General features: G+C 43.1%; 1 protein-coding gene across 36 annotated transcripts in view; it reads right to left on the bottom strand.

Moving 5' to 3' along the window:
• The window catches only part of CLASP2 (cytoplasmic linker associated protein 2), a 2,478,243-nt gene that overhangs the window by 185,734 nt on the left and 2,275,427 nt on the right, over nt 1–17,082 (bottom strand). For all 36 annotated transcript variants that reach the window (XM_069613152.1, XM_069613157.1, XM_069613154.1 and 33 more), the window contains one exon: nt 5,506–5,699. In XM_069613152.1, the coding sequence (XP_069469253.1) occupies nt 5,506–5,699 (194 nt within the window). The remainder of the gene's footprint in view (nt 1–5,505; nt 5,700–17,082) is intronic.

A 17,082-nucleotide genomic window follows, 5' to 3' on the forward strand; every position in this document is an offset into this window, starting at 1 on the left:
TCTGCTTCCCCTGAGCCTGGTGGGGATAACCAGCTCATCTTCTTCAGCCAGAGGTCGCCTTCGTGGTCGAAATCGCTGCACACTGCTGTAGTGGTCCGGATAGCCACCTGAAGAACCTCTCCTGTTTTTAAGGATCACACCTTTTATTCATTGTCGCTGCTGCCGGGGTCATCCTTGTGTGGTGCGGACCCCCTCATCGTCCTTTGTGCTGATGCTGCAGGAAAGCGTGGGTCCGCGGGAAACCAACAGGAACAATTGCTGTGCCACCAGCTTCGTTCTTTGAGAAAGGTACTGTGTCCTGTTTGAGGAATTTTGGGTTAAATCCCTATTTCTCTACTTTAAGGCTTGTCCTTACTTTTCCCTCCTTCTTATAACTAAGGCTTGTCCTTACTTTTCCCTCCTTCTTATAACTTTTGCTTCCGAACATTGACAATATCAAAGTACTCTTGGCAAAGCTGAATCTTGAACTGTCCGACTGTGTGATCCTCGACAAGAGGCACCCGGTGTCACTTGACTTTGGCTCCGGCCCTTTGACTCTTGAATTCCTGTCTATGTGTGTTCTTCTATTCTGTCTGCCTAACCAACATATTGCCTGTGATTTTTGCCCCCAACTCGCTCTGGGTATCTCAGGTGCTAAGTGTGTTTTTGCCCCGGTAGCATTTCTTGCCGCGGATACGCGTTTATCTAGTAGACCAAACTGTCAAAAAGTGATGGTAATTGTATTCACGGTAACGTATTCTGTTTCGAAACACCGGTCCATACAAACACGGGGTACTTACCTTGATTAATACTGTACAAAGTGAATTGGTTAGTTCTAGTATATTTTATGTGGGGTTTTTGAATTAATAGAAGTGTCGTGTTAATAAGAAATGGTTTAAAAATAAATGTACTTATATTTTTTACCTGAAACCTTGAGTCAGTGTTTGCTTGAGTCACAGTAATTGTGGTCCCTTTGTGTAATCTCTGCTACTGCTCATAAACTCATGAGATAAGCCTGGCTGCTCCGCTACTGCTACCAATTTAACATAGTAGTACAGGCTTGTACCAAAGGTAAAACTTGTACTGCCACCTGTAGTCTTAATTGTGTGTAGTGGTCCCTATGGGCATTGAACAGGATTCTGCCTAACAGTGATTACTGTCATAGATGTGGAATACGTCGGAGGACACAATCCCTCTAAGCCAAACTTCAACCATTTAAACCAAAAGGGTTGGGGTCATATTCCATATCAGAAATACTCTCATATTTGACCAGGGACTGGTATCCGTTACCCGGAAAGAACATCTAGGTCAAGGACATTGGCAAAGGTGATATAAAGTGAGGTAGGATAAGTAGTGCTAGGAACAAGAAGGAAGCAGCTAGACCACAAGATCTAATATGGGTCACTGTGCCAATTCAAATTCAAGGAAAAATACAGAAATTCCAATTTGTATAAATTTACAAATAAAACAAGCAACACCTTCTGCTCCTGCTGTCCCAATCAAAGGCAACTTATGAAGTGATTAGCCAACAACAGATATGTTTCCAGCGTGGGAAACTGATCCAGCCTCACATAAATAAAATGCATTGGGGACATGAAGGGATTAATTTCAAGTACTGTTTCTATGCCCCAGACCATCTTTGTAGTCAAAATTGTGGAAGCCACCAACAACCAACAAGGGATTAGGATTACAATATTTTGCACAAGCAAACTTGTGGAAAAGCAGAAGTCAGAATAAAACAGGGTAGGTAAAGTCATGTACACACTTTTTAACCCCTTAAGTGCCAAGGACGAGGTATCTCGTCCTTGAAAGTGCACGTGCACTGTCAAGGACGAGATAGCTCGTCCTTTTTGGCACTCTGTTTTGAGCGATTCCTGCAAAGCAGGGATCGCCAAAAACTGTAATCCAACCCCCGGGCTATGTGAGGGGGAGGTCCCCCCTCACTGCCAGGGGGCTGGATTACCTTCAGTTTCACGTTGGCGTGTGTAAAGCACGTCGCCGTGAAACTGAAAGTAAAATCACTGCAGCAGCCGTTTTCCGCTGCTGCATCGAAGAAAGAAGGTAAGAGCCCTTCTTTCTCCGCGTCGATCGCCAGCTGTATTTCAAGCCGGAGATCGAGGCGATTCGCCCCTTTCCAACGATACCCATTGTGTGGCATTGCTGCCCGCGGATCGGGCGTAGGCCGCGCGATCCGTGGGCAGCAATGTCACTGGATCAATAGAGATCCGTTTGTGACACGGGGGGGCTGCTTACTAGGTAAGCGCCCCCCTTCCCCCCGTGGCCCCAAAGCATGGGGCCACAGCACTGGAGACCCCTGGGGGCAGATGATCACTGCCCCCCAGGGGTGGTGATAAAAAAAATGTAAAAAAACAACAAAAAAAAAATCGAGCGATGGGGGGAGGTGGTTTGGGGCCCACTAGGCCACCAGGGATGTAGGAAAAAGTGATGTCCTTGGAAAGGGGAGGTTCTCCCCTTTACAAGGACACCATCTACATGAGGCATTGCTGGTCACGGATCGGTGCAGAGTGCATGATCCGTGACCAGCAACCCTCTGGACCACCATGGATTTGTTTGTGACGTGGGGGCAGGGGGTGCTGCTTCAAGTAAGCAGCCCTCTCCCGCCCTGGCCCCCAAAGCATGGTGGGTGGGACAGGCCCCCCAGTCGGTGGGGCAGTAAGGTTTGGGCACCCCGGCGCCAGATTGGCACACCAATGTGCCCTTCTGCGCCAAGGGGAGTTGGGTTACCAAAGGAAAAAAGTGAAAATGGTGGAACGCTTTTTAGGGGGGGCTGTGGGGCACCCCAAAGGGTCGGGGAATTTTCTAATGGGATGGGGCGTTGACCCCCCCCCCCCCAACCACCCGCAATGGAGTGGGTGCCATGTCATGCAGCCCTCCCTGGGACAGATATCTGCTCCTAGGAACGGACGCCTGAGCCCAGGGAGGAGTGCAGGATAGGCCCCCCCTTATCTGCCCCTGGAGAGGGCTCCATGAGATGGGCCGCCCCTCCAATTGGGGTGGGGGTGGAGAGGTGCCCCCCCCCTTCACAATAGAAAATTACCTGGTGGTGTATGGGGCCCCTCTGCCCCTGCTAAAGGGCAGCCTGCCATTTTTAATTATGTTCTTTGTTTACTAAACCTGCCTTGGCGCAGAGGGGCACATTGGTGTGCCAATCTGGCGCTGGGGTGCCCAAACCTTACTGCTCCACCCACTGGGGGGCCTGTCCCACAATTTATGGGGGCCCTATCCCCCCACCCCAAATGGAGGGGGGTGTACCTCACGCAGCCGTTTCGTAGGAGGCCCAGGGAGGCCTGCATGAGGTGCCTCCGCCACCCATTTGGGATGAGGGGGGAGAGGGCCCCCAAAAATTGTGGGACAGGCCCCCCAGTGGGTGAGGCAGTAAGGTTTGGGCCCCCCGGGGCCAGATTGGCACACTAATGTGCCCCTCTGCGCCAAGGCAAGTTTCGTAAACAGAGAAAAATCCACCAAGGAAAACTGGGAACCCCATGCATTTCTGAAAAGAGGGCACCAGTAGGAATCCACAGAGGTCCAACTTGCGCGAAGCGGATCAGAATGTTTTACACAGAACCCCCGACAAAGTGAAAAATGTGGTGTTTTTTTGACACATTTTGGACTTTGCGGGGGGTGTCTGGGTAATATATTCTGGGCCGATTTGCGCAAATAATACCTCTGCGGATTCCCACGGGTGTCCTCTTTTCGGAAACGCATGGGGTTCCCTGTTTTCCTTGGTGGCTTGGACACCCGAGGTCCATATCTGTATGTTGTGCTTGTCTGGAGAAAGTGTCAAATTCAGGTGTCAAAACAGACTTGGGGTTACCTGTGTTTTAGGCTTTCCCCTTGGCGCCCAGGTAGGTGCACCCACACACGTAAGGTACTGTTTTCATCGGGACACCTGTGGGAACGCGGGACGGTAGGCCATGTGTTGTTGGCGGCCTGTTTCGATGGGTGCGCCGAGTGAAATGTGTGGAAAATGCAGCTTTCTTCCCACATTTTAGACTTTGCAGGGGTGTCTGGGTAATACATTCTGGGCCGATTTGCGCAAATCATACCTCTGCGGATTCCCACGGGTGTCCTCTTTTCGGAAATGCATGGGGTTCCCCGTTTTCCTTGATGGCTTGGACACCCAAGGCCCATATCTGTATGTTGTGCTTGTCTGGAGAAAGTGTCAAATTCAGGAGTTCAAAACAGACTTGGGGTTACCTGTGTTTTAAGCTTTCCCCTTGGCGCCCAGGTAGGTGCACCCACACACGTGAGGAACCGTTTTCATCAGGACACCTGTGGGAACGCAGGAAGGTGCAACATTTGTTGTGTTTGTGTGGTTTTCATAACGTTTTGACCCATTTGCTGGTGCCCTTTGTCACACAACCCTTTCATTTCCCAAATGTGACCTACATTTAGTCGCTGCTTTAGGCACCATACACTTTTGTAACCTGCACAAGTCACCTACCCTTGAAAAGGTCTGCCTGTGCTCTTTCAGAAAATGGATGCTTGCCGTTCCTCACCACATTGGTTTTCCCGATTTACACATGCTAAGTGCGTCTGTTCAGGCAGTAAGCATAAAACACCTGTGTACCATGGCTGAGTGTTTGGCTTGTGGTATTGCTTGTTTTGTAAAACAATACAAAAAATGTGTGCTTTCCTAACTGCAAGAGTCGGGGAATGTAGCGGAGCATTGCTTTTCTCAAAAGTCATAGAAGCCATTGTCGTACCAAGCCAACCATATCCAACACATACCTTTTTTTCAGTCATTTTCCCGCTTTCCCCTAATCTATGGCATTTTCCCCTACCTAGTTGTTGCCTGACCTACGCAAATCACCCCTTCCTAAACTTGGAATTTTGTCTACTTTTCAGAAATATATGCCTTTCTGTCCTCCAATTCGGCTTTCCTACCCTTTTCTTCCATTCCGTCCATGCATGTCCAATTGGCAAAAATGGCCAAAATCGCCTACCTCTCACAAAACAGTTGGTAACCACATCAAAATATTTTTTTTCGTTTCCACTCAACCTGTTCTTGAAAGCCAGGAAATTGGGTAATTCAGCACAGCAAACCATTTGTTACTAGCTCTTACAAGGAAAGAACCACAGGCTTCTTTGTACATCATGTTATTGGCATTTTTTGAAAAACCCCAAAAGCTTTGCCCTTTTTGCTTATTTTCTCTCACCCCCCTACAGCAACCAAGGATTCCTGGGTGGCGTTATGACCGCCTACATGTGGAAAATAAGGAGCCTAATTTGGCCGAGATATCTCATGTAACAAAAAGGTTACAAGGCATTGAATGGCCACATACCGAAATCACGAAAAAAGGCCCTGGAACTGGGGGGGAAATACCCATGGCACTTAAAGGGTTAACATAATCAGCCATGTTTGTTTCCATATAATACCAAAGGAATACTTTTCCAGTAAACTGATCACATCAAAATAGTTTCGCTACAGTTCCGAGGGGAATATCCTGACATGACAGTTCGATAAGCACATCATTCAACCGATAAACCAAAGAGTTATCTTACCTCCTTGTCACCAAGTGTTTCAAGAAGCAGAAGCAAAATTGTCTTAAAGTGCTCATCCCATACACCATAAGACTCTTCACGACTAAATTTCAACAGCTCACAAAGTGCAGTCTTTCTTTCCTCCACCCTTTCATTATGGTTGGATAACTCTTTTAGCAACTCTGAAATTAGCTCAGAATGATCCAATGGAACATCTAAAGTGAGAAAATAATCATAATTACTTCAAGGTAAAATATAGGGCACAATCAAACACCAATAATGGCTGTATCGTTGTGGTATTGTTATGCAGACATGAATGTTGATGTCTAAAATGTGTTGGATAAAGTAACAGAAACATCAGCTACAAACAGAAATTAAAATAGGGATACCAATTTAATAACATTTACAATAAACAAGCTGGAAGCAACGAATGTACAAGATGACCCAAATATATGCAAACAACTCAAATGTTACGCCCAATCATAAAACACACAACACAAACTATTTAACACATAACAGCAATCCGAAACGTTCAACAACTTCCAGTCATATTTTTCTATATACTTAAAAAGGCTGGTTACATGATAAGTAACTATACCAAGAACGATTACTAATATATTCTCAGTGATATTGTACTACACTGAAATAGAGGTTATGAATGGATGTTTTCATAATGGCAGAATTATAACGCCATTATCTCAGGAAACAAAGTAAGATGAAGTTTCCCACCTGTACCAATGGCTCTCCCATATGTGTACCGTCTTTCATATATTTTACAATTCCTCCCTGTAGACAAGGACAAATAGGGAAGGACACATTCCTTTCCTTCAGTAGTGTTCTTTCTAAAGGATCAGTCTTTCCTTCCACAGATCCCTCATCTTAGAAACAACCTCCTGATGCTTGTCTGGCTCTGGAAACTCTGATGTGTATTTCCCTGCCTAACAAAACTAAGGGGAAAAACTCTTGCTCTGGTTCTCACACTAAATACTAAAATACAAAATAATTTTTTTGCCAATTCAATTAACATTCACAATGATATTCACAGTTTATGGATACCCTTTTAGTAACCTGGGTGAATTCCTTTCCCCAGAAATCAAGGTATATTCATCTTCAATGTTCATCAAAAGTAGTAAGGAAATCCTCATTGGTAGAAAAGTCTCAATTCAGTTCTTGAAGGTTCAAATGTAAAGGTAAAGTTTTGTTAACCAATGTTCCAAAAACAAAAGGTTGTCTTCCTGGTGCAATAAAGACTTTCCACTTCCTAAGATTAGCATCAATGTTATTCCCAGCCACAATGCTTTGCCACCACTTTCAGTTATCCAAGAAGACTTGACACGGTTCAAAAGAAATACAACTTATATAGATGTTAGTGAAACACCAGTTTTGGTTAACAGTTATCTCTCTTCACAAGGTTAGGATTCACAATAGGTATATTTGTCAGGATGACTTCGCAGTGTTGCTGACAAACAAATATACCACAAATGATTCACCACTTTGTAATTCAAGACAGGTTTTGACAAGATTCACTTTTAAGGTATTTCAACACCTTCAAATAGGCAAGGCACACATCCTCTGAATATCTCTCTTCAAAAGGGGCAGCCTCTTTGCCTCTCTTGTCTGTCTACAACCACAACTTTATTTTATACATTATAGCAGTTTTCAGATAAGACAAGATTTTTCGGGGCCTTCAACTCCTTCAAGTAGACCAGACACTCTTCCTCTGAATAGAGGGACAGCCTATTTGACTTTCTTAGTCTGTCTGCTACAACAACCTAAGATTACCTTTTGGACCCACTTCTCTCTTCCACCAACAGTCTTTGGAAATACAGGTTGTGCCAACTTCAAGTAATCAACATAAGCAGCAAGGTTTCCCTTCAACTCTCGCCGACTGTTATCCAAATAATTGCCCAGAAGCCTTTGTGTCACTCTTGTGGGTTCAGGTAATGCTTGCACACTTGTAACTTGGGCAAGGTTGACCTTCTATTGGCCTCACAGTAATTGTTAGAACGTTTTCTGGCTTTGAGAAAAACGGCTTTCAATCTCAATAAGGGAATACTCTTGGCATGGGCAATGCTTACGCTCTCTGCAATTGCAGATACAATGTTAAATACTTCTTTTAGGAACAATGGCTGTTTAAATAAAGAGTTAAGGTTCACTCTTCACCTGTAAAACGAAATCAGGCACATGTGACCACTTCTTCACACGTTTTACAAAGTTTAAGTGTTCAATGAGTTTCCACAATGTTCCTTCTGCTGAATGAGAGACTTACGACTACTTCTTCACAAAGTTTAAGGGCTTAACAATGGTTTACGGTAGCGTTTGCTTTCATGCGTGTAAGAGAGATAGTTCCATTCACACGCGAGTGCCACTTTCCATTGTTCTCTTGTTAAGAATGAAACTAACAAATTCAGCTCGCTGCTGCCACTACGCGAGTGAAGATTAGACTGGTCACTGTTCAATCAGAACTCCAGGTTTGACTCACCAGGATATCATCCTCTTTGATAGAATGCTGGTTGGCCTGCAACAGAAACTGTATGCCTTTAAGCAATACACTATCTTAAATAAGTTGCAGGCCAACGGCGCAAACCAAGGGTGGTGATTTTTCACGGCTGCCAAGAAAATTAAAGCACTGAAATTGTTTCTGGTGGAATCAATGTGTGGAAGTGATGCCCAACCTCAGGTACTTGGGCTACAATCTGTCTAATTTAGCTTCCCACTCAATGTGGAAGTAATCAATTAAGGAGAGGCTGCGTCCTCTACTATCCCATATGAACCTCATTTATGTCAAATTCTCTGATTGTACCGATTCTGAAGTATTATTCATAGAAGATCAAACCTATTCTCCTATGTGGCCTTGATTTGCATCTATTAGACCTATGCCCATACCTGGACACAGTGAAAGGTAGAATTTGGAAAAAAGTCTTGGTGTTAGCTATGTTGTTTCCCAATGCCATTATTCGACATGGATTGGACCCAATTTCTTTGAAAACACGCTTCTATTGGCGACATCTGTATCTAGATTTTATTAAGGCTGATGTTAAACTAAGGTGGATTCTTCTTTCCCCATGAACCTGGAATATTAAGTTTAGGAGCAAAGGACATTGGTGTAATCTGCTTACCCGTCGGGGAACACAAGGGCTATACGCCAACACTGAACATAGGTTACAAAGCTCCCTTCTAAAATAGACACAATGCTGGGCAAGTCGACCATATAGGAAAAAGGAAGTCCACCCCTCCACACACTCGCCTTCACTGTTGGGAGTATTTAACATTCATACTATGTAGTTTGACTAGGTTGAAATACCATCTTAGTATTATTTTATAGGCCATTTCTTTATATTGTACAAAATTAGATGAATGACTTGCCGTAGACCAAATCGATTCCCGCTGTTCAAGGGTCAATAGAGGAGAGGGCACATCCTATTCCCATCTCAAATGGTGCTTCAACACTGAGGAAAACTCAGGCTACTGCAGAACCCTATACAAACATGGGAACAGGCAGCTTGCCATTAGGAATCCCTTCAGGAGTTGCTTGAATCGTGAGAGCCCTCAAACCACTCCCTTAAACACCTCACTCTGTAACACACCCAGGGTCTAAGCTGATGATTTTCCATCCCATTTTCTTCTTGCAAACCAAACTCTGATTTGAACTCCTGTAAGGACTTGATTTCACTGTTTAAGAGGTCTATAATTCAAACACAGAGCCCTTTCTCCAAACGGATGAAACCCAAAGGGTCCAGCCTTGGAGAAAAGTTGAGATTACCAAATGCAGAGTGTTGGGAGATGGAAACATTGCAAGTTTCTTCTTAACAGCCACCTGACTCCACACCTCAAAAACAGATCTCGGGACTGGGTTGACATATACTGAGAGTGATCTACGTGGCTTAGGGAGCCACATAAGCCTCCAGAGGGACCTCCCTGTACCCGCAATGTCCATCTACCACTACTGTTTCTTAGAGTACCATCTTATCCACTACTCAAATATGTAGTGACTGAGAAGACTGGGACACACCAAGCCTTCTGTTGGCACAGCAAGAGGTGGGTACCCTCCAAGCTAATCTTGGTTTTCTACCTCTCCAAATAAATCCGACATGTTCTTATTTACAGTGAGGAGATTCCTCCCTGGGACAAAAGCAGGTAGAGGCTGGATAATATGTGAGGCAGGGCAACACATTAATCTTTAAGATTATGTACCATTCCCACTTTGAAGCACTTCAATTGCGTATAAGCGCTCTGCATATAAACAATTACAATGTTGATTCTGCCAAACTAAAAGACTGACTTAATGCTTCTATGTAAACAAATACAGATTAACAGACGAACAAAAAAGAATAATAAACTTCTTTACATACAGGCTAAATATTTGGGTACTCCCTAATTTTTGTTGACAGGGGTCAGATCTGTTGGAAGGGAGAGTCTAAGGAGAGAAAGAATGCATTACAGACTGACTACCCCTCTCTAGAAGCCCTGTATGGACACAGGGTTAAGTACAGAGAAACTGCTTACGTATTTAGAAGAATTGTCACCTTCATGGGAGCAATTATTTAAACTGAATGCAATTTTGCAAAAACATAAATCTCTTTAATGATGATCATAAAAACATCTTAAAACACATTACAAACTTCTACTCAAACCAATCATACCTTCCATTCCACTCATAATTTTTTACAAAAATGGGGTTCTACAACTTAAATTTTCTTCCAGCAAAGCAATTACTCTTGATATGCATGACATAGGAAAAAAACATTTGGTTTTCCTTTTTAGGTCGACATATGTTTCGGCCCTTGATGGTGTACCACCTTTGTCTGTGGTGGTCAGTAAAACCAGTGTTGGGCTATCTTCAGGACATTCATTATTTCTAGATCAGTTTCGTTCCCCATTCACATAGATTGCCAAATCTAAAAGATAAATTATACATATATTATAATGTGAAAGATTTTTCCCAGTTTGGTTGTTTAAAAGGTGACGGCTAGTCTGTATTATCCTAGACCACTGTACCCACCTGTGATCCACACCCTATAGTTAGGACGACTGAGCTTGGACTGCTGGGTGTAACCGTGGTTTATCATCCAGTGACCAGAACCCTAAACGAAAGGGAAAGGAAACAAGAAGGACCTAGTGAGTTGCCTATTAGTTATTTCTGTTCAATTTATTCCTATTAACTAAGGAACTTACGGAAGACACACGCATGTAGGTATATCTTCAATGCCACCCTTAGTTTATTAGAGATAGATGATAGATGGCATCCCTAATCAGAGCGTCGATCCACTGATGGTTTCTGTGACGATACCTGTTGAAAAAGTCAAGGGTGACGGTATTGCCTTGAGCATTTCGGTGAACTTTTACGTAACAATCAATACATGTTTTAAAATTAGACTACTAAATCCCGCTTGACCAGTTATTTTTTAGTGGTGTACCCCAATCGTAGTTTAGGGTATCTCACAGCCTTTTTCTGTGCTATTATTCTGGCTGGTAGCTAAACCCAGGCTTGCTTTGAGGGCTGTGGTGTTTGATATTCATAAATAAAGTGAAAGCTTCATCAAAGCCGCGATCACTTACGGCATTGTAATGATCTACTTAACGTGGATCGCATTGCTTGATGATAGAACAGTGCTAGTTTCAAAGTGTGAACGGCTGTGTGTACGTTTATGGCAAAGTTATTTTGCAGCATTCTCTTTGATTCATGTGCGAGGGCTTACCTGTTTGAAAGTTCTACACTCGCTCGTATCTTGCTCGCACCAGTCGGCAGAAGGACTGTAATGTCTTCCGTACAAACAGCGGCTTGTTTTTGGGAATGGTGTCCTTTTAAAGGTCACCTGATTTTAAGTCTAGTCACGTGAAGTGTCACGTGTCAGAACTTCCAGAGCATAACATTGCGATCAAATATATTTACTCAATGCTCCTATGTTTATCTGCATATACAACGAAAAGCTGCTTTTGCTCTAGGTTCCCATTTATACAGTTAAATATGACAAACGGTATTAGCCACATACTCTACCCGGATAAATGTTGTGTTCGTGGTGATATTCCTGTAATATTTAATTGTATCCTGTTCACCTGCTTAAAAGGTCAGATCATACCATTGCCAAAAACAAGCCGCTGTTTGTACGCAAGACATTACGGTCCTTCTGCCAACTGGTGCGAGCAAGATACGAGCGAGTGTAGAACTTTCAAACAGGTAAGCCCTCGCACATGAATCAAAGAGAATGCTGCAAAATAACTTTGCCATAAACATACACACAGCCGTGCACACTTTGAAACTAGCACTGTTCTATCATCAAGCAATGTGATCCACCTTAAGTAGATCATTACAATGCCGTAAGTGATCACAGCTTTGATGAAGCTTTCACTTTATTTATGAATATCAAACACCACAGCCCTCAAAGCAAGCCTGGGTTTAGCTACCAGCCAGAATAATAGCACAGAAAAAGGCTGTGAGATACCCCAAACTACGATTGGGGTACACCACTAAAAAATAACTGGTCAAGCAGGATTTAGTAGTCTAATTTTAAAACATGTATTGATTGTTACGTAAAGGTTCACCGAAATGCTCAAGGCAATACCGTCACCCTTGCCTTTTTCAACAGGTATCGTCACAGAAACCATCAGTGGATCGACACTCTGATTAGGGATGCCATCTATCATCTATCTCTAATAAACTAAGAGTGGCATCGAAGATATACCTACATAGGTGTGTCTGCCGTAAGTTCCTTAGTTAATAGGAATAAATTGAACAGACATAACTAATAGGCAACTCACTAGGTCCTTCTTGTTTCCTTTCCCTTTCGTTTAGGGTTCTGGTCACTGGATGATAAACCACGGTTACACCCAGCAGTCCAAGCTCAGTCGTCCTAACTATAGGGTGTGGATCACAGGTGGGTACAGTGCATTGGTCTAGGATAATACAGACTAGCCGTCACCTTTTAAACAACCAAACTGGGAAACATCTTTCACATTATAATATATGTATAATTTATGTTTTAGATTTGGCAATCTATGTGAATGGGGAACAAAACTGATCTTCTAAAAATAATGAATGTCCTGAAGATGGCCCAACACTTGTTTTACTGACCACCACAGACAAAGGTGGTACACCATCAAGGGCCGATACATATGTCGACCTAAAAAGGAAACCAAATGTTTTTTTCCTATGTCATGCATATCAAGAGTAATTGCTATGCTGGAAGAAAATTTAAGTTGTAGAACCCCGTTTTTTGTTAAAATTATGAGTGGAATGAAAGGTATGATTGCTTTGAGTACAAGTTTGTAATAGGTTTTAAGATATTTTTAGGAATCATCATTAAAGATATTTATGTTTTTGCAAAATTGCATTCATTTTAAATAATTGTTCCCATGAAGGTGACAATTTTCTAAATACGTAAGCAGTTTCTCTGTACTTAAACCTGTGTCCATACAGGACTTCTAGAGAGGGGTAGTCAGTCTGTAATGCATTCCTTCTCTTCTTTACATACATCCACAATCATCTTGGTGACTTTCACTCCAGGTACTTAATAGATTCCTCAGCTCAGCTAAAATTCACCTTTTCAGATACACTCTCCTGGGCCTCCTTGGAAACATCCAGTCCCAGCAGGCCAGACTTTAGTGTCTGAACTTTAAACCCTAAGACTGCAGAGAAATGTGCAATCTCCTCCTGTATCACTGGGAGGAGCTCAAAGATATCCAAGGTGGAAGTAAGCACATCATCTGCAAATAAAGATAACTTAAACCTGTGCTCTCTGAATCTAATGCCTTTAATAGCCTGGCTGGCCCGCAATATTTTTGAAAAATGGATATATAGACAAAAAAAAAAGAAAAAAGAGAACAGACATCCATGTCGGACACCACCTTCTATTTTGACCGGGCCAGACAGCCTCTCATTGATTCTGAGAATGGTTATTGGGTTTTTGTAACAAGAAAATAACCCTGTCTCAAATCTGAAATCTGCCACCAAAACCCCTCAACATTAAAGTGTTCCTCAAAAGGTTCCAATTCACCCTATCAAATGCCTTTTCGGTATGTAAGTATGTAAGACCAACAGAGTGGACAGGCATCTCAAGAATATTGTTTTTTGTTTTCCGAGATTAATAATGTTCCATACATTATCAAACATTTGACACCCCCTCACATAGCCAGATTGGTCTGCATGAATAATTTCCTGGAGGAAATCCAAGTTTGGCCACTAAGATCCTAGTGAGTATGTTAACGGCCAGACTCGCTGATCTATGGTCAGACAGCACTCCTGGAGTGAAGCATATACCCACTGTTCGCGGCAATATCGTGCACCTTACAGAGAGTCAATTCTTGTGGGGTTTCTAAGTGGTTGCGAATATAAGGTATATTCCCTACCATTAGGAAACAAAGCACCAGGCATCTCGCAAATCCAAATCAGCAAACTGATCTAAGAGAGCTATGCAGGCTACACTGTAACTATTCAAAGAACCTTTTGAATGGTCTACCTCAGCCGACAGAGTGTTAAAGTCCCCCCCTTTTAAAGTGCTGAATCCAGAAATATTTAGCAATATGGCTAGGAATTCATATAGAAACGCTCCCTGTCCCACATTTTATGCGTTCACTGATATTACAGTTAACTAGCACCTTTCCAGCCGACCCCAGATTAGTATGAATCTGGCCCCTTCATCCACCAAAAAAGCTTTTACCAAAAACCACAAGCTCATGTGGCTCAATACCACAATACCAGCCTTCTTCGCTAAGGCCAATAACAGGTATATTAGTGGAAAGACCTGTGATGTAGGCTATATTGATCGGTGAGTGATAGAAGAGTCTCTTGGATAAATGTCACTACGATGTCATCTTCAAATAACAGGTTGAACAATTGTGGCATTTTATTAGGAAATTAAAACACCTAACATTCAGCATTCGAAATTGAGAGAAATAAAAGCCCCATCAGAGTATTAAAAACACTTCTGAAGACAGTCTTGAACATGCCCCTATGAATACCAATGAAGTTCATTCCAAATCCCTACATTAGGATCCCTTAAAGAACAGACTGGAACAAGTGGGAAGTGTCACTTTGCCGCCTAGTTTAACTCCACCTTCAAACCAAACAATCAGAATTAAATTGTTATCTAGTGCACCTTACACACAACCTTATGGTCCATCATGTCAACAGAACCAGTATATAGCAGCTAAGAAAGCTATAACCAAGGCATCCGGCCCAGATTACAACTAAATGGCACCATCAGTAGCATAGATATCCATTGCCTTTCTACGGGTGACCAAATCCAATCAAGTCATTGAGCCTTGTTATGCCAGTCTCCATTCTTGCTATTTTCTCTCTTATTTACTGGTTATTTGTAATGCGTCTGGGACCGAGGTAGTGAACTCTCTGCTTCGGGACCAAAGTAGTGGAAATTCCTGTCAGACACCTAAAAGAGAACACTCCACCCCTTCCTGGAATGCCCAGCAGTATTCAATCTTGTTTTTCTGTAAATACTAAGTCGCTCGCTTGTAATCTCGTCATTTCACAAGGATGTTATTCTGGAAGAACAGAATTTATTGACTCTTAAATTCAATACAGGGTTTGTTTCTTGTTGCAAGTATGATTTTTTCTTAGGCTGAACAACAGCGAAACCTCACAAGGATGTTCTGAGGTAAGTCACACTTCGAGTTCAGCTTTGGGTTATCTATGTGCCCTTCTCTGTTGTCAGATTCAAGCCATGGCTAGCTGACAGAAAGGAACCAAACTGGGAGTGTAGAAATCCGGGAAGATCTGCCTCGGCCAGCCCTTTACTAATTTCAACCACAGTTTCATCTGCGGGATCACTTTGCTAAATCCTCACGTTTGTCTAACCAGTGGTCCATATAAGATTTGGAAGTGGTATTTTACTCGGTATATTTTAAAGTTGGGAGTAAAATGATTTTAGGGAATAAAAATCTAAGTCCAATTCCCAAAGAGAATAGTTTATGAGCGAGTAAAACTACGTATTAACTGAAAAACAAACGTTTTTGTAATATTTCTTTCTTTGTAGTTATTCATGCACATTAAAAGATGCAGGTTTACGTCTTCCAATCAGGCAGTTAAAATATTCTTCCTATGGTACTATATGCACTATTGGTAAAAACATATCCATGGAGCTGTGAGGGTGAAAGCAGGGACTCAAGATTCTATATGTCTTTTTTCCTATTTTTTGTTGGGCGTATTTTTACTCTTGAATTATTTTAGCGTATTCGCACATTTTTAGGGAATAAAAGTGGTTGATACACCCCTTATCTGTAGGGCTGTGTCTAACAGTTCATTTGTAATTGTTTGAAGAGCCATCACATCGCCCAGCACCTTAGGAATACAGCAGAAAGCTTGGCAATATACTCCACTAACGGCCATTCTCTGCCCCAGTAACTGCACCTCGAAATGGACAATCTCCAGGGATTTCCCAATTTCTTCTTTGGGCGACAGGATTTCATGCATGATGCTGTTCTTCAGGTCTTCTTTCTAAACGTCACCAGGGAGCTCCCACACGGAGGCCCAGACATTGTCCCAACCCTGTATTGGGCAGACATGCTTAGATCTTGTTCCTGAAGTAATCTCCTTGATGGGGGTGAGATGAAATTGTCAAAGGTATTCACCGGTTTGCTCTTCTGCCTTCCTGGCACATGCATGCAGTCTGTGTCAGGAAGTTACCAAGAGTGAGTGATGCTGTTCCGCTCAATCGACCGGTCTACTTGACTGTGTACCCACAAGAACCTTTGGATTGGCTCCTCCAGCCTGATGTTCTTACAGATATGACTAACACGTCACCCCTATTTCCTATTGAATATATTTGCAAGCATTGAGGGCCTTATATGGGAGGAAGCCACTTTTCCAAGACCACCAGCTTCGTCACTGTCTCAGCAGGGAAGTTGTGGATCTGGCTCACACCTGTCTCTCTACTCCAAGAGGTGTCTTGTTATATTATGTTAACCAAACTAAGAGAGCGCACATACACCATAAGGCATCTTGGCACTCGATAGCAAGATAGGACGTCCTGACAGAAGGCTAGAATTTATTTAAATAGAATCGTTTTCAGTAGCCGTCGGAACAAGAAATGATCAGTAGTGCTACGTAATGCAAAAGGATGTGCCGCAATCTGCCGGGCCCCCCTCTTATCATGATCTTCTCATGTAGATCTTGGCCGGCATGCATCTCTCACTCCGCTTGCGCCGCCTAGACCAGCACCTTCTCAAAGAGAGTGCCTGGTCATCCCAAGATGCCTGCCAAACACCGGGAACAGATCAGCATTCAGGGCTCGCCAACCCAAGCACTGCGCTGACTGAGGAAGTTACCACTTACGCTCCCTGGCTTGGCCGCTAATATTTGCGCACATTGCAGGTCCTCCTCGTCGTATCTGATTCACCTAGTGGGCATATCTTGCTCCCCATCTCAACATTTTTGCTTAGAAGTGCAAGTCTGCACAGGTCAATGCCATTTTGGAGAGGCCACCCATCATCCTCAGAGCACCCACATAGCAATTGGCCAGAGCCCAGAGCTTGCTGACTTCAACCCTGTGCAAGCTTTAGGAATTGGAAACTCACTTTAACACCTTACCAGAAAAAACACATCTTCTCCTTTAAATTTAGATATGCGCTGGGGTGCGGCCCTGG

The sequence above is a fragment of the Ambystoma mexicanum genome, chromosome 5p (assembly GCF_040938575.1).
Source record: "Ambystoma mexicanum isolate Mex_15411 chromosome 5p, UKY_AmexF1_1, whole genome shotgun sequence".
Lineage (NCBI taxonomy): Eukaryota > Metazoa > Chordata > Amphibia > Caudata > Ambystomatidae > Ambystoma > Ambystoma mexicanum.